This window comes from Narcine bancroftii, chromosome 1 (assembly GCF_036971445.1).
Source record: "Narcine bancroftii isolate sNarBan1 chromosome 1, sNarBan1.hap1, whole genome shotgun sequence".
Classification (NCBI taxonomy): Eukaryota; Metazoa; Chordata; class Chondrichthyes; order Torpediniformes; family Narcinidae; genus Narcine; species Narcine bancroftii.
Window position 1 is genome coordinate 484,239,631 of NC_091469.1, and position 27,274 is coordinate 484,266,904.

At 42.3% G+C, this 27,274-nt stretch overlaps 1 protein-coding gene across 1 annotated transcript in view; it reads right to left on the reverse strand.

Annotated features, from left to right (window-relative positions):
- Positions 1-2,061: 2,061 nt before the first annotated feature.
- mindy4 (MINDY lysine 48 deubiquitinase 4) overlaps positions 2,062-27,274 on the reverse strand; it is a 303,244-nt gene continuing 278,031 nt past the window's right edge. The window contains exons 16-17 of the mRNA XM_069914923.1: positions 15,971-16,151; positions 2,062-2,138 (exon numbers count right to left, since the gene is read on the reverse strand). Coding sequence (XP_069771024.1) covers positions 2,062-2,138; positions 15,971-16,151 — 258 coding nt within the window. The remainder of the gene's footprint in view (positions 2,139-15,970; positions 16,152-27,274) is intronic.

Below are 27,274 nucleotides of genomic sequence, written 5' to 3' on the forward strand. Positions count from 1 at the left end.
ATCCTTCCCGGAATGGAACAACAAGAACTGCACACTATTCCAAGTGTGGCCTAACCAAAGTTTTATGTAGCCGCAACATGACTTCCTTGCTTTGAAGAAGGGCTCAGGCCAGAAATGTTGGCTATATATGTTTACTTCCCTTGGACGCAGCGGGACCTGCTGAGTTCCTCCAGCACTTTTACTGCAATCACAATGTTTGCAGACTTTCATGTTTCACTTCCTTGCTCTGTACCCAATTTAGAGCACTGCCATTAATTGTATACTTTCCCCTTACATTTGACCTCCCAAAGTGCAACACCTTGCACATGTCCATATAAAATTCCTTCTATTGTTTATTTGCCCATATCTATATCTTGTTGTATTCTTTTAAACTGACCACAACTCAACTGCAAACTTACTAACCCACTCACTTACACTGGATTAAGTCCGACACAGTTCGCATAGCAGTTAGTGCAATGCTCTGACAATGCCAGTGACCTAGGTTCGAATGCGGCACTGACTGTAAGGGGCTTGTACGTCCTTCCCATGTCCTGCGTAAGATTTCTCCGGTTGTGCTGGTTTCTTCCCATGTTACAAAACATAAGAACTTGGTAGGTTTATTGGGCAGTACGGGTTTCATGAGCCTTCTACAATGCTGGATCATGAAAATTAAAAAAAAACATCCTAAGATATACATCCTAAAATTGTGAACATTTCTCCTGCTACACAAATATGTTTTAAGCTAATACTGAATCGCAGAATTAAGCCACCCACACATGGAAACTGATCTCTGGATTAACACACCAGAAGATCTTATGGAGTATTGGAAGCAGTTTTGGGCTCCTCATTTAAGAAAGGACATGCTGACATTGGAGAGAGTTCAGAGGTGGTTCACGAGGATGATACTGGGAATGAAAGAATCATCATATGAGAAGTGTTTGACCTGCACTTGTTGGAATTTAGGAGAATGAGGGGGGAATCTCATTGAAACATTTTGAATGTGGAAAGCTGTTGAGAGATTAAGGGTAGAGAGTGTGTCTCCCAAGGTGGGAAAATCTAGGACAAAAGGGCACAACTTTAGGATCGAAGTGTGTCCACTAAGAACAGTGATGTGGAGGAATTTCAATAGCTAGAGGGTGGTAAATCTGTTGAATTTGTTGCCACAGGTGGTTGTGGAGGCCAAGTCATTGGGTGTATTTAAAGCAGAGATTGATGGGCTCTTGATTAGCCAAAGCATCAAAGGATATGAGGAGAAGGCCGGGCAATGGGGCTGAGTGGGAAAATGGATCAGCTCATGATTAACTGGTGGGGCAGACTCAGTGGGCTGAATAGCCTATTTCTGCTCCTATGTCTTATGGTCTAAAGCCAAATAGCACTATCCTAAGACAATGATTGAAAGATTATTGGCCCAATGTTGACAGGTGGTGTTAAGCCATGTTCTAACTGGTGACAGAAGGGGACTCAATAAGCTGAATGTTTCATCTCATTTAACGGCAGAACATCCTTCCATGGGAAGAGTGCCTCATTGGAATGAAACAGCACTTATTTTGTACTGCAATTGTCCTTGTGCTGGTGGTGGATCTTCTACTCGAACAGTTACTTTCCACTTGGTGAAGATGTTGCAATGCTAGGTTTTGAGTTCCAGGAATGTAACCCAAAAACAATAACGGAATGGTCAACATATATCCAATGCATAATCTCCTTAGGACCATAGGATATAGGAGCAGACATTGGCCATTCAGCCTGCTGCTCTGCCATTCCAGCATGAGCTGATCCATTCTCCCACTCAGCCGTAGTCCCCTCCCTTCTCTCCATAACCTTTGTTACCCTGACTATTCTGATACCCAGCAATCTTTGCCTTAAATGCACCCAATGACCTAGCCTCCACAGCTGCCTGTGACACCAAATTCTGGTGGTTCACCACTCTCTGGCTAAAGAGATGCCCCCGCATCTCTGTTTTAAAAAGGCTTTAGAAGTCACGTTGGCCAAATTGATGTTCCTCTGCAATTGAGGTTTCACTGCAGGCAAAGCAGGCATCCCAATTACATGTGAGCAGAAGTATATAATCATTTAGACCCCAACTCACTTAGTTCTGATGCACAGCTCCAGTGGAGGAATGAGATCATCTTCTCCTTCCAAAGAACAGCCCTCCGAAGCATCTGGAAGACAGCATTAGGTGTAGGATTACAGTTTCGGATGCTGCATGTTGAAGCTCTGGCACAGATCAATAAGCATCCAAGAGAATAAGAAAAGTTAACATTTTGGGGCAAATACTTTACAGCTCTGACTGTGAGCTACTTTAATGAAGTTGCTCAGCACTGATACAAGCCCTGGGTATTTCAAATTTACTGCTTACAGACCAATTACTTTTCCGTTTTATAAAAACTAGCAGTACGAATTGGGTGATAATGGATCACTATGACTGCAGGACAGCCATAGTCAACCTTTTTTTGAGCTATGCCCCCCCCCCCATGACTTTGCTTAAAGTTTAAGGGCCCCCTTCCCCGTCAATTATTCAAGTTTTGGTTTTTTTTCCGAACTTCTCCACTACCGACTATCTAAAGAGTATTTATATTAAGCGAGGTGAACTGAATACAGGGCTTTTGCTTAAATGTGCTATGTGGCCTCCATTGGAAATGGCTGCTTTAGAAGCATTAGGTTAACACTCTCCAACCAGATGATATTAACATCAACCTCCAATTTCCATTAAATATCCCCCTGCAAGAGTCTCACTCTTTCCCTATCCCTCTCTCTTTTCCTCCAGTTCTCCACCCCCTTCCCTTCCTCCCCTTTCAGAGAGCTACCCCCTCCCTTCTCGGGTTTTTTTCTCTTCTTCCCTCCCACGTGTGTCTATCTATGACCTCTTACTTGTCAGCCTGTGCTCTTCCCTTCTCCCCCTCACCTTTTTATCTAAGGGCCTGCTCGTCATTTGATCCTACCTTGACAAAGGCCTCAAGACCCAATTGTTGGTTCCCTTTACTTCCTTTCGATACTGCACGACAGGCTGAGTTTCTCCAGCACTTCTGTGTATTGCATAGGTTAATATGACCTTATTTATGTTCAATTTTCAGGGGCCATTATTCACTTTCAGCATTACACATCTATTTTTAACCTGCTTGGATTCAAACTTCAAACTTTTCCTACTACTTGTCGTTTGAAGAGGTTCGATTCTCTGAGAAGTAATCACCAGTTTTCAACGTATATCAGGTGAGAAATCGGATTCAGGAACCAAGTGTGCAACAGGAGTGAAATCACAACATGTTCCAGTAAACAAAAGGCAGCTTCCTGAGAACAGACCAAATTTCTTTCAAAGGACTGGGTCATTATTGTTCTTGGAAGCAGTATCACTGGCAGAAAGTTAGACTGTGAACTGGGTCACAGCTAATTTTAAGCACCAGACTGAGCTGAGTGATGGCCAACAACTACCTGTATTTGAATAGCACCTTCAAAGTTGCAAGGTTCAGAGGTGGGTCTTAAGAAGTCCTGGGAGGAGTGAGAGAGAGGTAGTGAGAAAGTCCTGGGAGGAGTGAGAGAGAGGTAGCGAGGAAGTCCTGGGAGGAATGAGAGAGAGATAGCGAGGAAGTCCTGGGAGGAGTGAGAGAGAGGTAGCGAGGAAGTCCTGGGAGGAGTGAGAGAGAGGTAGCGAGGAAGTCCTGGGAGGAGTGAGAGAGAGATAGCGAGGAAGTCCTGGGAGGAGTGAGAGAGAGGTAGTGAGGAAGTCCTGGGAGGAGTGAGAGAGAGGTAGCGAGAAAGTCCTGGGAGGAATAAGAGAGAGGTAGCGAGGAAGTCCTGGGAGGAGTGAGAGAGAGATAGCGAGGAAGTCCTGGGAGGAGTGAGAGAGAGGTAGCGAGGAAGTCCTGGGAGGAGTGAGAGAGAGGTAGCGAGGAAGTCCTGGGAGGAGTGAGAGAGAGATAGCGAGGAAGTCCTGGGAGGAGTGAGAGAGAGGTAGTGAGGAAGTCCTGGGAGGAGTGAGAGAGAGGTAGTGAGAAAGTCCTGGGAGGAATGAGAGAGAGATAGCGAGGAAGTCCTGGGAGGAGTGAGAGAGAGATAGCGAGGAAGTCCTGGGAGGAGTGAGAGAGAGGTAGTGAGAAAGTCCTGGGAGGAGTGAGAGAGAGGTAGCGAGGAAGTCCTGGGAGGAATGAGAGAGAGGTAGCGAGGAAGTCCTGGGAGGAGTGAGAGAGAGATAGCGAGGAAGTCCTGGCAGGAGTGAGAGAGAGGTAGTGAGTATGGAGCAGTTTGAGGAAAATTAAGGGAGATAAATAGAACATGAAAGGTTCAAACAGAAGGTAAAACAATAGCTGTAGAGAAAGGGAAATTTGTGATTTTGCTGCATCTTGCTGGAATAAATTGAGTAAGAATTGATGTAAGAAGTACCTTGGAGCAACTGCCCCTTGAAGGTGGCAACAGAGGTTAGCAGGGTAGTACAAAAGGCACACAGCCTGCTTGCCTTCATCAGTCGGGGTACTGAGCATGAAGGCGGCAGCTGTACAAAATTTTGGTTAGGCCACATTTGGACTGTTGCGAGTAGTTCTGATCGCCACATTACAGGAAGGATGTAGAAGCTTTGGAGAGGGCGCGGAAGAAGTTCACCAGGATGTTGCCTGCATTTGAGAATATTTTAAGGTGAGGCCAGAGAAACTTAGATTGTTTTTTCTAAAGCGTTGGAAGCTAAGGGCAGACTTGATAGAAGTTTATAAAATTATTAGTTGAACAGAAAAGGTTTTATTGTCACAAAATACTACACTTAGAATGTAACATACATGAAATGCTTTAATTTTTGTCTACCATAAGGCAGAGTTGCCACTTGTCCAGCACCCCTCATAGAAGCTTACAGCACCTGGTGTTCCAAGGTGGTCTCCCCTCCAAGTAACGACCAGTCCTGAGCCTGCTTAGCTCCGAGATCAGGCAATTTCGGGCATATTCAGGCTATTAGGTGGATGATCAGAGTAAAAACACGCAGAAATGCTGGAGGAACACAGGCCGTCTCGCAGTGGCCATAGGAGGTCATTGGGATCATTGGGATCTCTTCTGGGGAAGGTCAGACCTGTACAAAAGGGACGGACTCCAATGTCCTGGCAACCAGATTTGCTAGAGCTCTAGGGGAGGGTTTAAACTAGTTTGGCAGGGGGGTGGGGAACAGAGTGTGAGAGCAGTGTCAAGGGAGCATGGCCTCCTAGTTAAGAATGATAATGATAATAAAGGAAGGATGGAGGTTAAGGTAAAAGGTAGAAAAGGGAATATAGGTGAGGGTCATTCTCTGAAATGCGTGTACTTTAATGCAAGAAGCATCGTGAACAAGGTAGATGAGCTGAGAGCATGGATTGGCACTTGGAATCATGATGTTGTGGCAATTAGTGAGACCTGGTTACAGGAGGGACAGGACTGGCAACTTAATATTCCAGAATACAAGTGTTTTAGATGTGATAGATCAGGGGGTAAAATGGGGGAGGAGTTGCTCTGCTTGTTAAGGAGGACATTACTGCCGTGAGGTAGCAGGATGGTTTGGAGGGATCGTCCAGTGAGGCTGTTGGGAGGAATTGAGGGGATAAGGAGGGACGAGGGTGCTAATAGGAGAGTATTACCGACCACCAAATGGGCCAAGAAAATTGGAGGAACAAATTTGTAAGGAGATAGCATATATGTGTAATAAACATAAAGTAGTGATCATGGGAGATTTTAACTTCCCTCACATTGATTGGGATACCCATACAGTAAGAGGGCTGGATGGGCTAGAGTTTGTCAAATGTGTACAAGATAGTTTTCTTAATCAATACGTAGAGGAACCGACTCAGGACAGTGTAATACTGGATCTCCTTTTAGGGAACAAGATAGGTCAGGTGTCTGAGGTTAATGTTGGAGAACAAATTGGGTCTAGTGATCATAACTCTATTAGTTTTATGGTAGTTTTAGGGAAGAGCAAAGAAGGGCCAAAAGTTGAGGTTCTGGATTGGTGAAAAGCAAATTTCGAAGGAATAAGAAGGGATTTGGGGAGTATTGAGTGGGACATGATTTTTTTCAGGAAAGGATGTAAATGAAAAATGGAGAATATTCCAAGAAGAAATTTTGAGGGTACAGAGTAGTTATGTCCCAGTGAGGATCAAAGGAAAGGCTGGAGTCATAGGGAGGCTTGGTTTTCGAGGAATATTGGAAATTTGGTTAGGAGAAAGAGGGAGGTGTCCAAGAGGTATAAAGAGCAGGGAGCTGAGAAATTGAAAGGAGTGTAGAAAAAAATCTTAAGAAAGAAATTAGAAAGGCCAAAAAGAGGCACGAAGAGGCTTTGGCAGGCAGAGTAAGAATAAATCCAAAGGGTTTCTATAGGTACATTAAAAGTAAAAGATTAGTGAGGGATAGAATTGGACCCCTTGTAGATAGCGAGGGTAGGCTGAGTGAGAAGTCAGAGGAGATGGGGGAAATTTTAAATGATTTCTTTTCCTCGGTATTCACTAGGGAAAAAAATATTGTACCAGTTGAAGTAAAGAAAAATAGTGGGGAGGTCATGAAGCATTTAAGGATAACCGAGGAGGTAGTGATGGCAGTGTTAAAAAAGATAAAGGTGGACAAATCTCCAGGTCCGGACAAAGTATTCCCAAAGACACTCAGGGAGACTAGTGTACAGATAGTGGGGCCATTAACAGAGATATTTAGGATGTCACTGGTCAAGGAGGTAAGTGCCAGAGAATTGGAGGGTGGCTCATGTTGTTCCGCTGTTTAAGCAAGGGTCCAAATGTAAGCCTGGAAATTATAGACCTGTGAGTCTGACGTCTGTGGTGGGTAAGTTGATGGAAAGTGTTCTGAGGGATGGCATTTACAAATATTTGGATGAACAGGGATTGATAGGTAGTAGTCAGCATGGTTTTGTCGGGGGTAGAGCATGCTTAACAAACCTTATAGAGTTTTTCGAGGGGGTTACGAAAAAGATTGATGAAAGGAAGGCTGTGAATGTTGTCTATTTAGACTTTAGTAAAGCTTTTGACAAAGTTCCCCACAGGAGGTTAGGAAAAAAGGTGGAGGCATTAGGTATAAATAAGGAGGTAGTGAAATGGATTCAGCAATGGTTGGATGGGAGGTGTCAGAGAGTAGTGGTAGAAAATTGTTTGTCAAATTGGAGGCCGGTGACTAGTGGAGTTCCTCAGGGATCGGTCTTGGGTCCACTATTGTTATATATATTAACCACCTGGAAGAAGGGGTGGTGAATTGGATAAGTAAGTTTGCAGATGATACAAAGATTGGTGGTATTGTGGACAGTGAGGAAGATTACCGTAGCTTAAAAAGGGATATAGGAAAGCTAGAGGAGTGGGCTGAGAAATGGCTGATGGAATTTAATACAGATAAGTGTGAAGTGCTGCATTTTGGAAAGGCAAATCTAAATAGGCCATATACATTCAATGGTAGACAATTGAGGAGTGCAGAGCAACAAAGGGATTTAGGAGTGATGATAAATAGTACCCTCAAGGCTGATACTCAGGTAGATGGTGTGGTGAAGAAGGCATTTGGAATGTTGGCCTTCATAAATCGGAGTATTGAATTCAAGAGTTGGGATGTTATGATGAAATTGTACAAAGCATTGGTGAGGCCAAATTTGGAGTACTGTGTACAGTTTTGGTCACCAAATTATAGGAAGGTTATAAACAAAATAGAGAGAGTGCAGAGAAGGTTCACGAAAATGTTGACAGGATGTCAGGGTTTGAGTTACAGAGAAAGGTTGAGCAGCCTGGGGCTTTTTTCTCTGGAGCGTAGAAGATTGAGGGGGGATTTGATGGAGGTATTCAAGATTTTAAAAGGGACAGAGAGAGTCAACGTGGATAGGCTTTTTCAATTAAGAGTGGGGGATTTTCAAACCAGAGGCCATGGTTTGAGATTGAAAGGGGAAAATTATAAGGGGAACATCAGGGGAAATTTCTTCACGCAAAGGGTGGTTGGGATGTGGAATAAGCTTCCGGCGAAGTGATTGAAGCAGGAACATTATTTACATTTAAGGAGAGACTGGATAATTACATGGAGGGGAGAGGATTGGAGGGGTATGGACCAGGTGCTGGTCAGTGGGACTAGGAGGGTGGGGATTTGTTCCGGCATGGACTAGTAGGGCCAAACTGGCCTGTTCTGTGCTGTATATGGTTATATGGTTATATATATGACCAACATTTCAGACCTGAGCCCTTCTTCAAGGTATAAGCAAAGAACAGGAAGGCATCAGAATAAACACTGAAGACTGACAGGGGGAGGAGTCCAGACCAACTAAAGGTGTTGACTGGATATGATAAGAGGAGAAGAGAGAATTCATTTTGGCTCTGTGTGTGTGAGAGAGACAGACAGACTAACAGACAGACAAAGCTGGGGGAAAGTCGACAGGGGGAAGAGTCCCTTTTTCCCACGGTGAAATACTAGATGGCATAGCTTTAAGGTGAGGAGGGAAAGTTTAAAGATGAGGAAAGTTTTTGTTTTACACCAAGAGCAGTAGGTGCTTGGACCATGCTGCTGGGGAGAAGGGGGAGGGTGGGAACACACGCTAGTGATGTTTAAGACGTATTTAGACAGGCAGAAGGCACGTAGGGAATGGAGGGAGATGGATTATATGTAGAGACAGATGGGATTAGTTTAACTTGACATCGTGGTCAACACAAACATCATGGCTGAAAGCCTTGTTCCAGTGCTGCACTGTTCGAATAAGGCATTATGGTTTTAAAATCACATTAAAACCCCTGTTATCCGGAATTCAAGCAACCAACAAAAAAATTGGCAGAAAATAAATAGGTAAAAAATACAGAAGTTTAAAAATGGTAAGTTTCGCTGTTAGTTCGGCAATCGCACAACATGTAATCTCAAGCAACCAGAATAGCAATTTATCCACTGTCTACCAATCCCCAAGGTGCCGGATACCAGGGGTTTTACTGTATTTCTCTTGGTAAATTTTTGTTTTAAATTTCAAAATGCTTGCAGATTATGTTTTCTTTTGCTAGGTTTTAAAATGAGTTTTAAGATCATTTTTTTCTCATTGTAACTCTATACTCTGCAATAATACTCTTGTTTTTCAAATTGATATGGCTGTATAGATGTTAGAGTTAACCCGTTCGACTGCTTGCAGAAGAACCCTTCACACCGTATTTGATACTTTAATGTGTCAATAAAGCACACTTAATTTCATTTTTAATCATTTATTTTGTTTTTTAATGCCTGCAACATTCAGAAATCTTCATAATTTTAGTTGAAGACAGCTGCGGTCAAAGGACTTTCTGTTGGTCAGGGAATTTTTTGGGCTGAACCTGACCCCAATGTCTCTCAGGGTTTTGCCCTTGAGCTACTGGGTGACCAAGTCAACAAGATTTCCCCTCTGGCCAATAAGCATGCTATAATGACCAAGGGCAGGAGTGAAATCTAGCTCAATGCTTGAGATAGTGATATGCAGTGGTCTTTGTCAGGCTGGAGGAGGAGGATATGGAGGACAGACCGTGCCCGTGAGATGCTAATAAAGGCGAAGTGTTTTCAGACAGCACCTAATGTTTGCATGACATCTACACAATAGTACCATGCAGATCAGACCTGTGTGAATACTGACCAGTCTAAACCTGTAAATTGAGGTGAATTACAGAGTTCCACACTACCTGGCTATTTCTGGGGAGTTTGAGCCACCCATTGTAATGTAGGCAAGTGCATTATTTTACATTCAATTGCCATTAACTGGTTCCCCCATTGACTGGTGGCATTCTCAGTGCTGCCATCCTCCAGATCCCCCCACTCCAATTCTGTGATTGACTGTGGTCCCCCATGAAAACCACCTGCCCAATACGCCCCAATCATCTGTGAACTTTTGGGGCTTGTTAGAGGGTCTTCAGTGGAGCAGTCAAATTTTAGGCATTTTTAAACAGAGAGTGGTGGGTGCCTGGAATGCATTGCTGGGGGTGGTGGTGGAGGCTGGTACAACAGGAACATTTCAAAGACTCTTAGTTAGGCACATAGATGCAATAAAAATAGAGGGTATGGGGCTGAAAGGGAAGAATTAGATTGTGGTGGCGATACAATAGGTCGACGCCACATTGTGTTCTATGGTGTAATTTTGATGTTCTATGCTCCAATTTAGTTTAATAATTTTTCATCTATTCTGCAGTCTAGACTCCTGTATGTTTGACCATCTAAGGCTTACCTATTTAAAAAAAAACATTAGCAAGAATAGACAACTGCAGGTGCTCAGAGACCACAGGTAGATGCAGTGCTACGTTTTAAATGAATCTTCTCAGTTTGATGGAAATCCTGCACTGCCTCTCTGAAGTTGACATTTTGTCAACAATTCATCCTCTCTCTCTCTCTGCCCCTACGCTGCTTCCTCGCCCTTGATTCCCTTCTCTTTGCCTCTACTTCCTGCTTTCCATCACAAAATTGCAGCCTTACTGTTATTGGCAGTTCCCTTCCAATCAGTGAACAGGTGCTGCACAATAGTGATAAGTTAAAGTTTGATTCTGTTTTCATGTTTAAAGATAATTAAAAATAACTTGTTTAAGTAATTGTGATACTTCAATCAGCTGGTAAGCTATGAGAAATCCCAAAGACTGGTTAGACTGACAGTTCTTCAAGTTTGGTACTGTCCAGCTACATTTTTATTTTAAAATTTTCTTTATTGATAGAGTAGAAGCCTGACACACTGCTTCTTAAGACTTAAGAAAGGAAACATCCAGTGTGTCTTAAAGATTTAATTGAGTTTCAGTATAAGAATTATTGAGGACCTCATTAGAAGATAGAACATTACAGCCCAGTAAAGGCGCTTCGGCCCATGATGTGTCGACCTATATGTACCTACCCAATAAAAACTAGACCCTCCCTACTTCTTAACTCTCTTTTTCTTTCATTCATGTGCTGTTCAAGAGTCTCTTAAATGCCCCTATTTTTCCAGTCTCCACCACAACCCCCGGCAATGCATTCCAGGCATCCACCACCCTCTGAGTAAAAAAGAACTTACTCCTGGTGTCTCCCCTAAACTTTCCTCCCTTCAGGACTTAACGAAGGAAAACTTAAAGATTTAATCGAGTTTCAGCACAAGAATTACTGAGGACCCCCATTGTGGGGTTGAGGACCCCCTATCATTCATCGCACAGTATCCTTGACCAACTACCATCAGGAAGGAGGTACAGGAGCTTTAAAATGAAGACTGCCAGGCTGGAAAATAACTTCTTCCCACAGGCTGTAAGGTTGATGAATGTTTACTTATAAATGAATCAAGTAATTTATCCTGCAATATTTACCTTCATGCAAACACGTGATTTTTATGTGCTATGTATACATGTGCATTGCGGTCTGGAGAGACACTGTTTTGCCTGGCTGTACAGCAGATGATAATAAATTTGAGCTTGATCAGTCCAATTTCTTTGGTGGAATTTTTGCTGAATCTATTTATTGAGTTGGGTCATTTGGCTTTGTTACATTCTTATGAGCACTGAGGTTATCTGGTTGGTTATTCATTTTTATTGATCTCCTTCGTTGAGGTGGATGCCAGAAAGGCATATCTAGAGGGAAAGAAAATCAGATACCAGAAAGCTGAAATAATTCTCTCTGCCAGAAATATTCATCTGGATGGAGTGAAAAGGGAAAAAGAGTTAGTTTTGGTTTGGAGACCCTTCATCAGAAATGGAAGAGTAAGAAAACAAGATAGTTTTTAGTTGCTAAGAGAACAGCAAGTGAATGAATGAATGAATGAATGACATTACAGCAAAGTACAGGCCCTTCAGCCATCGATGTTGTGCTGACCCATATATTCCTTAAAAAAAGTACTAAACCCTCCCTACCCCATAACCCTCTATTTTTCTTTTATGGTGGTATGTTCATGGAAAAAAAGATGAGAACCACTGGTTTAAGGTGAGGGAAAATATTTAAAAGGGACTAGGTAGAATAAAAGTATGGCATGGAACAGAAGGGCCAAAGGGCCAGTTTCTGTGCTGTATTGTTCTATGAGACGTAAGGGGTAACTATTTCCATTCAAGAAGATGATAATGTGATGGAATATTTGGGAATGTTTTTGGGAGATAAATTGGTAAAATTAGAGAAGGTTACATACATCACACACTTTAAAACAGATCTTATTTGAAATATTGGAGAATTCATATCCACAGTACTTTGAAAAGGAACTGTGAGGAATGCTATGCACATTTCACAAGTAAGTGCTAATTGAAATGATGTCATGAAATGAATGGACTATTGTCTTGGAAGAACAGCCAGAGCCAGGTTGTCTGTTTTGGACCTTTTTGCAAGGCTTTTGATCTCTCTGCAAAGTGCTCCCTCAGAGGTCATTGAGATGTTATTGTTTACCTAAAACAATAGATGGACCAGAAGACTAACTCCTATTGATTGCTGGAGAAGGTCAGGAGTTTTGCAAGTGAGAGAGAGAAGGACAAGCTACTGGCAGTTTTGAATCTCAGACAGAGAGAGAGACAGATGGAAGTCTTTGACTGTGTGTGACACAGAAAACTGTAACAAGCCAGGAGAAGCTTGTTGGAACTGAAACAGAAACGCAAGAGCGGCGGATGACTGGAAGTGCTATCTGTCTGATGTTTCTCTTGGAATAAGCGGAACAGAAAGGAACTCTGTGGGAGCCTGAAAGAAAGATGTTATCATCTGGAGAACCCTGAAGGGGCAAGATTCATCAGGAAGACACTGAGGTGACTAATAGTGGTTCCTCAGTTGTGGAAATCCTGGAACAACATATCTCTCTCTGCAAACCTACAAGAATCTTCCTGAGTGGTAACCATTTAGCTTTCGAGCACCAAAGCCTGGTGAACTTTATACATGTTCAATTCTGTGCACAGTTTAAGAATTGCCTGCAACCAGTGAACTTGGAAGAAGGAGAAATGAGATTGAACTGTGAACCAAAGAATTTTTCTTAAATTTACGCACACATTACATACAAGTGCGCTTAGAATTAGGTTAGTTAATTGGGTTTATTTAAATTAATAGTGATAAGTTAAAGTTTGATTCTGTTTTCATATTTAAAGATAATTAAAAATAACTTGTTTAAGTAACTACTTGTCGTGGTGACTATCTATTGCTGCTGGGTTTTGGGGTCCTTTGGGCTCGTAACAGTGCAACGAGCTGCCAGAGGAAGTGGTGAAGCTGGTATAGTTACAATGCTTAAAGGACATTTTGACATGTACATGGATAGCAAAGGTCCCTTGTGTGAGATCCAATGATCAGTCAAATCCGTAAGCACTAAAGATGATCTCGGCAACAATGGTCTCAGCTTATCAGATATTCCCTTCAAATGTGAAGTATTGACTCTGTTTCTATCTCCATAGATGCTGCCTGACTTGCTACATTTAAAAAAATTATAATTATGCGGTTTATTTGATTGGCACTTTGGAATTGGTAACCATCATGCCTTCTTTTAGGGTCCTCAAGCTCAGTGTACTGGTCTCAGGTTTCAGGTGACGCTTATTTCTTCTTGGCCAGTTCATCTGTTAGTGGTGGACAAGGACTTTTTTTTCTCAAGAGCAGAATCGATTATTGATGAATTGCAACGTCTGTTTGCATTATTATAAGAAACAGAAATGACTGCAGTGAAATAGCCCATCAAGCCTCCATCGTTATTTACATGCGTCCAAATAATCAGACTCAATTAATATATATACCTGCACTTCCCACCCTCATGCATTTAAATGTTATTTTTTTTTAATTTAGACCTACATACAGCATAGTAACAGGCCCTTCCAATCCATGACCCTGTGCTGTCCAAAAACTCCAATGAACCTCCGGTGGGAAGAAACCGGAGGACCCGGAGGAAACCCCATGCAGACACAGGAAGAACGTACAAACATCTTACAGGCAGTACCGGCGGATTAAAACCCAGCTAACTGCCGCTATGCTAACCGTGCTGCCCTTTAAAAGCAAACCCAACCAAAAGGCCAGCTAATTATTGCCATCTACTCTCAATCAATAACAAAGAACAAGGCAAAAAATGTGAGTCTTGCCAGCGATGCACACCTCCCAAGAAAAGAATAATAAATAAAATTGAACTTATTTGTGGTCAAATTATATTTGCAGTTCTTAGGTTAGGATTTGTCTTGTAGAAAGAGCTTCCCTGAAATTCTTATCAACTCTTGGAGCTACATAGCACGGAACAGACCCTTTGGCCCAACTTGTCCATGCTGATCAAGTTGGCATTCTGGAATCAACCCTTGCGCCTTCATTTTGGATAGCCTCACCTATCCATATTATCTGTCCAACTGTCTTAAACATTGTAACTGTACCTGTTTATATCTTCCTCTGGCAGCTCGATCCAGATTCGGACTCTGCTCTGAGGCCCTCAAAAATCAAGAGCCCCCCAGTGGCCAACCATTTCAATTCCACATACCACTGAAACACCAACATGTCTGTTCATGGCCTCACGTACTGCCAAACTGAGGCCTCCCGTAATTGGAGAAATACCACACTATATTCCGTCTGGGCACTCTCCAACCAGACAGCGTTAACAGTAACCTCCAGTTTCCATTAATCCTCTCGCCCAAGTCTCTCTTTCCCAGCTCTGTTTTATTTCTTTCAACTCCCCACCCCATTTCTCTTCTTTCTCCTAACAGACAGCCACCCTACCCCATCACCTCTGCTTTTTTCTCTTCTACCTTCCCACATGTATCCACATGTTAGCCTATGTTCCTCCCCATTTCCTTCCTTCCCTCCTCTCTCCTCCCCTTCCCTCCACATTTTTATTCAGGCATCTGACTATTTTTTTCCTACACCAGACAAGGGGCCCAGGTCCAAAATATTGGTTACCCTTTAACTTCCTGTGACTTGCTGAGTTTTTTCAGCACACTTGAGCATTGCACTTGACCCCAGCGGTTGTAGACTTTCCATAGACTATTTTCCCATTCAGCTCCACTGCTTGGCCTATGCCCCCTGGCTAATCAAGAACCAATGAATCTCTGTCTTAAATACACCCAAAGGTTCAGCCTCCACAGCTGCCTGTGGCAACAAATTCCATAGATTTAGTATCCTATCACTGAAGAAATTCCTCCGCATCTCTGTTCTAAGCAGACACCCTTCAATTGTTTAACATCTCAAAATCACTGACCTTGAGTTCTAGAATTCTAAACCACTGCATCCTAAAGGCTTCTGTAGGTATGGGAACAATATTCTATTGAGAGAACAGGATCTGCCATGGACACGCTGAACAATGCAGCAGACTTGAAAGGTCAAAAGGCATGTTTCTGCTCCTATTCTCTCCGTTTTCACACATCTGTTAGATCAGGTTCCAGCTTGCTGAACCTTTTAGTCACACAATATGGAAAATTTAATATGAATGCTGATTCCAACTTTACAGATGCCCCACCAGACAAAGGAAGATAGGTATACGACAAGGTCATATGCTTGACTTCCTTGCAGTTTCCAACTGTGACTTGGATAAGAAGCAGACAGGCAGCAAAGCCTAAAATCCTGAGAAGAGCAAGCCATTCAGCTCAAGCCTACATTCAATCAAGTCTTGACCCACAGTCATCTTCACCTTCATTGGTTCCATAACTTTTAAAATAGCTTAACCAATTCTATCAATCTTAATTTTCAACGGATCTCCTTCCTCAACACCATTTTCCAGTGAAGTTCTTCCTAACAAACCAAAGATTCTGGCCCCTTATCCTAGACTCCCCCCACATAAGAAACAGTTTCTCATTGCCTCCCCTACTATTAATTATTGCGGGCAACTTAATTGTCGCAAACTTCTACACTATTTATATAGCAGTTGTGAGTATTTTTTTTATATTACTTTTCCTCTCATGGCAGATTGTGTTAATTTATTTTATTTGTATGTTTTATGTCCCTGAGAAGATTTAACAAGCAAAAAATGTCATTACATCTGTACTTTGTACTTCTGTATATGACAATAAACTCACGTCATCATCATAAAGCAAGACTAGATAAAGTAATTTGGCTTCAAACTGCTTAGGTCCCTGTTTTGCCAGGACATCAACTCCATCTGGAGAGTGGTCTGGAGAATGAGCCATTCACGTGGGAATGGCTTACTCACCGATGGTCAGTCGAATTTCGTCCTGCTGATTGGCCAGGCCATCATAGTAATACAGGTCAAATCTCCTCTCAATTTTCCAGTCACTCAGCAGCTCCTTTTTCAGACAAAACAGGACACTGAAGTGGCTCTCGCTGCACACCACCCAGATTGGAAACTTTGGTGTTTTCAGGAAGGATCCAACCTGGGAAAAGATATCCATGGCAGTAAACATGACGATAGAATATTGCAGCTTATGAACGAAGTAGGGGTAGCGACCCCTCCCCCTGAGCTTATCCTGGTGTTCCATTGGACTGATTGTAACCTTAACTCCCACCGACTCCCACTAACATTGCACTTTCTTGCCTATAATAAGAAAATTATGTGACTTAGCCAAAGGTTCTTATTTCAGTGACAACCTAAAATCTATGAATTTTTGTCACAAAGTCAGCTGGGGGATATCAAATGATGGAGCTGCAAAAATAACAAAACTTACACCTGCATTGGTTATCTGCATTGGTTATTGGGACAACATGAAGGAGGTTCTATACATAGACCATCAGTGTCTCCTTTAAAGTTAATTTTGTATTGTGTCATTATATTCAACATGCTGCTCCTCAGTTTAATTCCCACAGATACTCTGCTGTATATCTAAATTTTAAATAATTTAATGTAAATTTAATTTAAAATAAAAAAAAGATAAAGGGGCGAATTGAGTTAATGCCCCAAAGCCCCCATTTAATGTTCACCTCTGGTGCTGTCCATATGGACTTTGTGTGACTGTATGGGTTCCCTCCAGGTGGTCTAGTTTCCTCCTACACCTCAAAGGCAATGGCTCCTTGTCCAATGTCAATTGCCCCTGGTGCGTGGATGAGCAGTAGCAGTTGGTGAGCTGCAGGCGTGGTGTGATGGGAGGTGAGTTGATGGCAATGGGGGGGAGAATAAACGCGAATCTGGGTAGGGTTACATGAGGTCCTGCAGGGTCTAAGTGGTCTCCATGCTATATGAATCCGTGACACTATATCAACATGCCAAGCAGTGACTATCAGATGAATTAAACTCTTGAAAGTTTATACAATGACTTCAACAACCCCAATGTTAAAATTCTCATCTGGAAAGTCGGCTTCTATGGCTTCACTCCGCAACCTCCCCAATACTATAGTTCAAGTTCATTATCATTCAACTGCACAAGTACAACTTGGATGAAACAATGTTCTCTGGTCCTTGGAGCAAAACATGCAGACGCACACACATACGGACAAAAAATACATAAGCAGATCAAGTATTCATATATACAAATAAATAAATAAAGGAGTCTCAGAGGGTCAGTGTGAGCAGTTCCTTTGGTCGTTCAGCATTCTCACTGCCTGTAGGAAGAAGCTGATCCTCAGCCTGGTGGTGCTGGCTCTGATCCTCCTGTATCTCTTCCCCGAGAGGAGCAGCTGAAAGATGCTGTATGCTGGGGTGGAAGGGATCATTACTAGTTTTGTGTGCCATCTTCAAACAATGATCCCGGTAGATCACGTTGATGGAGGGGAGGGGGTCTCCAGCGATCCTCTCTGCTACTCTTATGGTCCTGTGGATCAGCATATCACACTGTGATGCAGCTAGCCAGGACGTTCTCAATAGAGCTCCTGTAGGAGGTTGACATAATGGTAGACTTGTCCACTTCAGTCTTCTCAGGAAGTGCAGTCACTGTTGCACCTTCCTGATAAGTGGGGAGATGTGTGTCTCTTGTTAAGTAGACCAAGAAACTTGATGCGCTCTACTCTTTCCATCACCAAGTTATTGATGTGCAGTGGAGTGTAATCATTCTTGGTCCTGCTGAATTCCACAATTATTTCCTTTGTCATGTCCATATTGAAACTCCAGTTGTGATTTTCGCATCATATCATGAGATTTTCCACTTCTCTGTAGTGTTGGTGAAGAGGCCAACTACTGTGGAGTCATCTGGAAACTTGATGACTCTGTTCAAACTGGGTCTGATGATGCAATTGTGGGTCAGTAAAATGAACAGGAGCAGCCTGAACAGACAGTCCGGTGGTGCACCTGTGATCCGCGTGATGGTGCTCGATGTTCTGCTACTGACCCAGACAGAATTTTGCCTTTATTAGGAAGCCTAGAATCCAGTTATGGATGGATGGGGGGGAAGGGTGTTGAGTCTCAGCAAGGACAGCTTTTCCACCAGCCTCTGGGGAATGATTGTATTATTCGCCAAGCTGAAGTCAGCATATGAGGCGTCATTTTTCAGGTGGGTCAGGTTGGAGTGGAGGGACAAGACTGTAGCATCATCTGTGGAACGGTTTCTTTTACAGGCGGATTGAAATGGCCCAGCGTCTCTGGGAGATGGGCTTTGGTGCGTGTCATCACCAGATGCTCGAAGCATTTCATAATGATGGAGGTCAGTAGTCATTGAGCCTGACCCATTCAATTTTTATCACTCTATCATCAACTATTATGGCTTAACATGAAATAACACCGATAAATCTCCTGTGAAATGCTTTTGGGTGTGATAAACTGAAGTGAGAATCACAGATCCATTATAACATGAAATGGTTTTCAGACGACTGAAGACAAACCAACCCTATGCACAGCAATCCAATCAGTCCAATTCCCACGCTTGATTTTCTGTAGTCTTGCAAGTTATTTTTCTTCAAGCGCCTATCCAACATCCTTTTGAAGCCCCTGGTTTCCGTTCATTTGCATTAACTACGTAACCACTGATGGGCCAAGTGGGACATGTAAGACAATGGCGTCAACAAATAAACTGCTGAAAGATGAAGTAACAATAACACGTTAAGGCAAGGCCAACAGATCTGATGAAGAAACAGGAAGCAGTCTGCTATAAAAGACTGACACACAAGGCTTTGATGTGAAACGGTATTGTGAGTCCGTGCCTCTATTGGCAAGTACACAACATCAATTTATTGAGCCCTTGGGATGCTATGGACCTCCACAATTTTTTGGAATATTTTATTTTTGATTTTTTTTTCAAAAATATACATAATAAAAATTTTAATATACAAAATATTAAACTTATAAACAACAACAAACAAAAACAAAACAGTCCCTCCCTCCCTCCCACCACCCCCCCCCCCCATACATACAAATCTGCGCACTGTCAGAGCTTACATTTTAAATATATAGAATTCTTCTTTGGCTTGGCTTCGCGGACGAAGATTTATGGAGGGGGTAAAAAAGTCCACGTCAGCTGCAGGCTCGTTTGTGGCTGACCGGTCCGACGCGGGACAGGCAGACACGATTGCAGCGGTTGCAAGGGAAAATGGGTTGGTTGGGGTTGGGTGTTGGGTTTTTCCTCCTTTGCCTTTTGTCAGTGAGGTGGGCTCTGCGGTCTTCTTCAAAGGAGGCTGCTGCCCGCCAAACTGTGAGGCGCCAAGATGCACGGTTTGAGGCGTTATCAGCCCACTGGCGGTGGTCAATGTGGCAGGCACCAAGAGATTTCTTTGATACAATTGGGGAAACTACATATCTGTATATATACATATATACATATCTGTATATATGTTAGTTACTTTGAGAGCCCCTTTTTTAATTGCTGTATCTGGGCCCCTATGTGGTCCAGATATGGCTGCCTGCCATATTTATTCTTTAAACTATATGTGATTTTTTTTCCATCGGTATACAACTGTTCTTTTCTGCAGCACTATTAAGTAGAGGGGAATCGGACTATATTTTTTTGCTACCGCCAATGCTATTTTTATCAATGAAACTTGATATTGATTCAATTTATTACTTATTTCCATAAAATTACCTAGTAGATATAGCTCTGGGTTGCTCGTGAAGGCCACTCCTGTCATCCTGGTTAATTTTTCTGAGATGTCTTGCCAAAATGGCTTCACCATTGCACATGACCAGAGCACGTAGAAAAGTTCCTGTCTCAGTCCCATATCTGAAACACATCGCTGATATTTCTGCTTTGACCTATGTAATTTCTGTGTGGTAAGATATAATTGGTGCAAAAAAATTATACTGAACCAGTCCATATCTGGCGTTTATAATTGATGTCATGCTGTCCTTGCACCAATCTGGCCAGTTTCTTAGTACATTTTCATTATGAATTTGAATGTATTTCCCATCCAAATTGTTCGTTCAGTTTTACGAATTTCAGGTGGGGTCAACATTGGTCCCCATCTTTCTCTTAAGAACAATCTAAGCTGGAGAAAACAGAAGGTCCCAGTGGCCACTCTGTATTTGTGTTTTAATTGTTCAAAAGACACGAGTTCCTTCCGTGTAACAGCCTTTAATATCCCTTATACCTTTGTCATACTACAAATGTAATATTGTATTGCCCATCTTGATAGGCAATTACACATCTTTACATAACTGATATCCCTACTTTTTTCCTATATATTCATTAATTTCTTGCCACGTTCTGATCATATGTATTAGAATGGGGTTTTCTGTCTTTTATCTTTGGTGATTCGACACTCCATTTATAGATCAAGTCCTTTGCTTCCCCCTCCTCCATTGAGTACATTCCCATTTGAACCAAGATGCGGGGTTGTTTTCAGTGAAGACAGCTGTGAGAAATCTAGACTGTGCAACTTGGTAATATTTTTTAAAATCTGGAAGTCTAAGTCATAGAAACATAGAAGATAGGAGCAGGAGTAGGTCATTCGACCCTTCGAGCCCACTCCGCCATTCAACGAGATCATGGCTGATCTTAAAGTTCAGTACCCTGTCCCCGCCTTCTCTCCGTAACCTTTAATACCCTTATACTGAAGAAATAGATCTAATTCCCTCTTAAATAGATTTAATGAACCTGCCTCGACTGCCCTCTGTGGCAATGAATCCCACAGATTCACCACCCTCTGGGTAAAGAAATTCCTCCTCATCTCGGTCCCAAATGGTTTGCCTATTATCCTCAAACCATGGCCCCGGGTTCTGGATTTTCCCATCCTTGGAAACATCCCATCTGCATCCATTCTGTCCAGTCCTGCCAGAATTTTATATGTCTCTACGAGATCCCCTCTCAATCTTCTAAACTCCAGCGAGTAAAATACCAATTTGCGCAATCTTTCCTCATCAGTCATTCCTGCCATTCCAGGTATCAGCCTGGTGAATCGCCTCTGCACTCCCTCCATTGCAAGAACATCCTTCCTTAGAAAAGATGACCAAAACTGCACACAATACTCCAGGTGGGGTCTCACCAAGGCCCTGTACAGCTGCAGTAAGGCATCCTTGTTCCTAGACTCAAACCCTGTTGATATGAAGGCCAACATACCATTTCCTTTTTAACCGCCTGCTGTACCTGCATGCTCGCCTTCAGAGACTGATGTACAAGTACCCCTAGGTCTCTCTGCACTTTCCCATCTCTTAATCTATTGCCATTCAAATAGTAATCTGCCCTCCGGTTTGTATTACCAAAGTGGATAACCTCACATTTATCCACATTGTAGTGCATTTGCCATGAATCTGCCCAGTCCCTCAATTTATCCAAATCACACTGGAGCTTCCTGACCCCCTCTTCAGTGCACACAACCCCTCCTAGCTTAGTGTCATCTGCAAATTTGGAGATATTACATCCAATCCCCTCATCCAGATCATTAATGTAAATTATGAACAGCTGGGGTCCCAGTACAGATCCCTGTGGCATCCCACTGGTCACCGCCTGCCACTCAGAAAACGAGCCATTTATCCCAACTCTCTGACTTCTACCTGCCAGCCAGTTCTCTATCCACATCAATACTTTGCCCCCAATCCCATGAGCCTTGATTTTGGAAGCCAGTCGTTTATGCGGGACCTTATCGAAGGCCTTTTGGAAGTCCAGCTACACCACATCCACTGGCTCTCCCCCATCTATTTTACCTATCACCATCTCAAAGAATTCCAATAGATTAGTCAAGCACGATTTACCTTTTGTAAATCCATGTTGACTCCGTCCGATCCCTTCTCTGCTAGTCATATGCTCTGCTATTACATCCTTAATAATCGATTCCATCATTTTGTCCACTACTGATGTAAGGCTCACCGGCTGATAATTCCCCGCTTTTTCTCTACCCCCCTTTTTAAATTGTGGGGTAACATTAGCTACCCTCCAAGCCATGGGTACTGATCCTGAGTCTATCGAGTTCTGGAAAATAATTCTTATGTCCTCCCAGCTCTTAGTCCCATGTCAGGAATTGTCTAATATCATTGCTTAGTCATTTAAATAAGTTTTTAGGTAACAGAATAGGCAGTGATTGAAAAAGATGCTGCAGTCTTGGCATCACTTCCATTTTGACCCTTCTCACTAATTGATAAGTCTCTCCATTTCTGTAGGTCTCTTTCTATCTTCCCAAGAAGAGGAAAAGAATTTAGTTTGTACAGATTTTGCAAGTTATTGTCAGTTGCTGTTCCAAGATATTTTATTCCATCCGTCTTCCATTTAAATTTACTTATCTTTTGGTATCTTCCATTTTCAAAATTTGTTAATGGCATTATCTCACTTTTATCCATATTTATTTTGTAGCCTGATATTCTTTAATATTTTTCGAGTGTTCCTTGTAATTTTTCCAAAGATTTAGCTGGGTCTGATAGGTGTAGTACCACAGCATCAGCAAATAGACTAATTTTGTGTTCTTCTTGGCCAACTTTGAAGCCCTTTATATCTGGATCCCTGGATCTGGATCTCACTAAAATAAAAAGCACTGGGGACAGGGGGCATCCATGTTTGCTCTATCTACTCAAGGGGAACACCGCCGACATCTGATTATTTGTTAAAATTTTGGCTTGCTGTTTATGGTATAAAGTTTTTATCCAGTTTATAAATGTTCTGCCTGTACCAAATTTTTCCACTTTTTTAAACAAAAAGGGCCATTCCAAATGATCGAATGTTTTTTCCGCATCCAGGGAGACAGTAATACTTGGATTTCATTCAAATTTTGCCATGTGCATTATATTAAATAATCTTCCTAGACTATTTGAGGAATTTCTTCCTTTAACAAACCATGCTTGATCTGTATGTATCAGTTTTGACAAATATTGTCCTATTAGCCAACAATTTTGCTAGTATCTTCTAATCAGCATTTAACAGGGATATTGGTCTATAAGACAAAAGTTTTTAATGGGTCCCTTTTTTTGGGTAACACTGTAATGATCGTGGTTGAGAATGATTCTGGGAGGATCTGTGTTTCCACTGCTTGGTTCAGAACATCCATTAATAGGGGAATTAATAATTCTTTGAATTGTCTATAAAACTCTGGTGGAAATCCATCCTCTCCTGGTAATTTATGTAGGGTGCCCAAGGGATTACTTCCCTCATTAAGAGAGTATCTAATTCTATCCTTTTGCTTCTAGTTTTGAAAGTTCAACATTCGACAAAAAATCTTCCATTTCATTCTTGTCTCCTAGTAATTCTGATTTGTATAATTTTGTGCAGTCATTGATTCCTTTTTTATAGCATTTATCACTCTTGATGACTCCTCTGCTTTAATCTGCCAAGTTAAAACTTTGTGTGCCCGTTCACCTAACCCATAGTATTTTTGTTTAGTTTTTAATATAGCTGTTTCTGTCCTATTTGTTTACATTGTATTATTATCTCATCTTTTTGTTCTCTGGTAATCTGTATTCTTCTTGTAGTCCTGTTCCTTGATTTTTTTTCTAATTCTTTGATATCTTTCTCCAAACTATTTACTTCTGCCATATATTTCTTCTTAAGATTCTTTGTATAGGATATAATTTGTCCCCTTAAATATGCTTTGAGAGTGTCCCATATCAAGAAACTATGATGAGTAGATGGCAGATTTGTTTCACAAAATATTTCTGTCTCTATAAATTTGCAGGTCTGTTCCTTTAAGTAGTGTAGTAATTAAGACACCATCTGTAAACATTCTATTGCTTTTCCATTATTGCAATAATCAATATTAGTGGTGTACAATGGGCTATCGTTGACCACTCTAATTATTTATTTGACTCTTCTGCACTTGAGGCTTTGGGCTCTGTTCCTTAGTGTCTACCTGACCCAATAATGACAAACATCTGTGTAGCTATTACGGCCACTTCCGATAAGGGTAAAAGACAAGTGGAATTCTAATGGAACGGATCAACCGAAATTATGCCTCTGTGTGTTCTTCAGTACAAAATGTTGTGAAAAGCAAACTAATTGATTTGCAAGGAGAGGGAGTTACACACAAGTCGGAGAAGAGTTTAAAAAGGAACATTTGCAGGGCTCAGTGCTTTAGCAGATCAATTGAATTGCAATTCATTAACAGGAACAAATAAAACAACCGCAAGCAGAGCGGCCAGTGTGTGAGTAGCCTGGTGTATGAGTGGTGAGTTAAAGGCTTGGCTTGAGAGGCTTCGGTGAGCAGAGGCTGAGGAACCTGCTGCAGGTAACCCAGAATAGCTAGAATGATTGCTGCTTGAGCACTGGTTTGCTCCAGTTACAGCATGTGTGAAATCTGGTGCAGCACAAGTGCCCCTGATAATTACACCTGCAAGAGGTGCATCCAAGCTGCACCTCCTTAAGGACCGTGTTAGGAAACTAGAGATGATGAACTCTGAATCATTTGGGAGGCAGAGGGGATGACAGCCAGGAACAATAAAGAGACAGTCACAACCAAGAGGCAAGAGACAAGTAACTGGGTGACTTTTAGGCGAGGGAAGGGGGAACAGGCATCAGTGCAGAGGACCCCTGTGGCTGTTCTGCTCAACAATAAGTAGACTGCTTTTGCTTCTGTTGAACGGGATGATTTACCAAGGACAAGTCGTAGTGGTCACGTCTCTGGCACAGAGTCTGGCCCTTTGGCTCACAAGGGAAGTGGGAGAGGGGGAGGTGGAGAAGAGGAGAACTATGGTGATTGGGGATTCATTATTTAAGGGAACAGATAGTTGATTCTGTGAAGAAGATTAAGTCTCCTGAGTGGTATGCTGCCACCAGGTGCCAGGATCAGGGACGTCTCAGATTGAGTCCACATTATTCTCAAGCGGGAGGGAGAGCAGCCAGATGTTGTGGCCCCTGATTGAACCAATGACATAGATAGAAAACAGGAGGAGGTCCTGGAGGGAATATAGGGAGTCAAGAAGGAAGCTAAAAGGAAAGACTTCAAGGGTGATAATCTCTGGTTTGCTACCTGTGCCAGTAAGGGCAAGATTAAGAAGTTATGGCAGATGAATGCATGGATGAAGAGTTGGTGCATGGGGCAGGGGTTCAGATTTGGGATCTCTTCCGGAGAAGGTCTAATCTATACAAAAAGGAAGGGTTCCACCTGAAGCAGAAGGGGACTAATAACCTGGCAGGTAGATTTGCTGGAGCTGTTGGGGAGCATGTAACTAATTGTCAGGGAATAGGGGGCAGTTAATAGGGCAGAAGTTATACAAGTAGATACAATGTGTAGTGAGATTGTGAGGAAGGGTACCCCAGTCAATGAAACAAAATTGCAAATGTAAGATTAAGGATTTAACTTGGTATATACTTTGGAAATAAAGTTAAAAAGAGTAATGAATACAGCACTGAAGGTCTTGTATTTAAATGGCCGCAGTACAAGAAATAAGGTTGATGATCTAGTTGTGCAACGGGAAGTTGGCACGTATGATACTGCATTGTGGCTGAAAGAACACAGCTGGGAACTAAATATCTATGGATACATTGTGTATTGGTAGGACAGGAAAGTAGGCAGAGGGGGTTGGGTCGTTCTGTTGGTTAAAAATGGAATAAAATCTTTGGGGAGAGGAGACTTTGGATCAGAAGATATAGAATCCCTGTGAATAGAACTAAAAACTGTAAGGGTAAAAAGATCCTGATGGGAGTTGTGTACAGTAGCCAGTATGTGGCATGAATACGACAGATGGAGAAAGAAGGCATGCATGAATGCAAAAAGGGGCAATGATACAACAGTCATGGGTGATTTCAATATGCAAGTTGATTGGGAAAACCGGATGCCAAGAGAAGGAATTTATTGAATACCTTCAGGATGGCTCCATAGAATAGTTTGTGGCTGAGCTGACCAAGGAAATAGCACATCTGGATTGGGTAATATGTAATGAACCAGAGTTGATATGCGAGTTAAAGGGAAGGGAACCATTAGGAGGCAGTGATCGTAATATGATAGAATTCACCCTGCAGTTTGAGAGGCAGAAACTAAAATCAAAGGTGTCGGTAAACCAGTGGAATAAAGGAGACCACAAAGATATGAGAGAGGAACTGATAAAAGTTGATTTGAAGGGCAGATTAGCAGGGAGGATGGGACAGTGAGAAATAAGGAAGGCGTTGGACAGGTATATTCCAAAAAAGAAGAAATATTTGAATGGAAAAATGACAATTCTGTGGCAGAAAGGGCATACAAGTAAGCAAGAATTAGCGGGAAGGTAGAGGAGTGGGAAGCTTAAAAAAGCATACAGAAGGTAACTAAGAAGGTCATTAGGAAGGAAAAGATATATTAAGAGTAAAAAGAGGTAAGAGTAGATATAGGACCAATAGAAAATGGCAATGGAGAAATTGTAATGGGAGACAAGGAGATGGCAGAGGAAATGAATGAGTATTTTGCAACAATCTTCACTGTGGAAGACATTAGCAGTATACTGGACTTTCTAGGGTGTCAGGGAAGAGGCAAATGCAGTTACGATCACTGGAGAGAAGGAGCTTGGGATGCTGAATGGTCTAAGAGTAAATAAACTTCCCAGACCAGATGGAATGCACCCTCGAGTTCTGAAAGAAGTACAGAATATATTCATGTAATAGTTGGGTATTTTGGACTTTTGCAGGGGTCGTACTTTTGACCGACATCATTCAAGGCGTTAGGATATTGGATGGCTGGGACTGGATGTTATGTCTGCATTCGGGGCATTGGGAGCTGGGCCTAGGAGAGAGTCTATGGCTAGGGCAGCGGGAGCTCTTGTGGGGCAGCAGGAGTGAGGATGCATAGTCGGGGCGTCGGGAGCTCGGACGAGCAGGTGGCCTGTATGTAGGGAGCTCGGATGGAAAGGCAGTTGTGGCATTGGAAGCTGGGATGGGCAGGCAGACAGAGCCAAAAAAGCAGGGTGGGGGGTCGACCTTTGCACAGGTTATACAGAAAACGCAATTTTTGGGGCCAAAAAAAGAGGGAGGGGGTCGACTATTACATGGGATCGACTATCTCAGGAGTATATATGGTAGCTATAGAGATTGTGGAAGCATTGGCAATGATCTATCAAGAATCAATAGATTCTAGCATGGTTCTAGAAGACTAGAAAATTGCACATAGGTCACTCCGCTCCTTAGTAAGGGAGGGAGACAGCAGAAAGGAAATTATAGGCCTGCTCGCCTATCATCGGTGGCTGGGAGTTGATTGTCAAGGATGAGGTTATGGAGAACTTGGAGGTGCATGGTTTCCTGAAGGGAAAATCTTG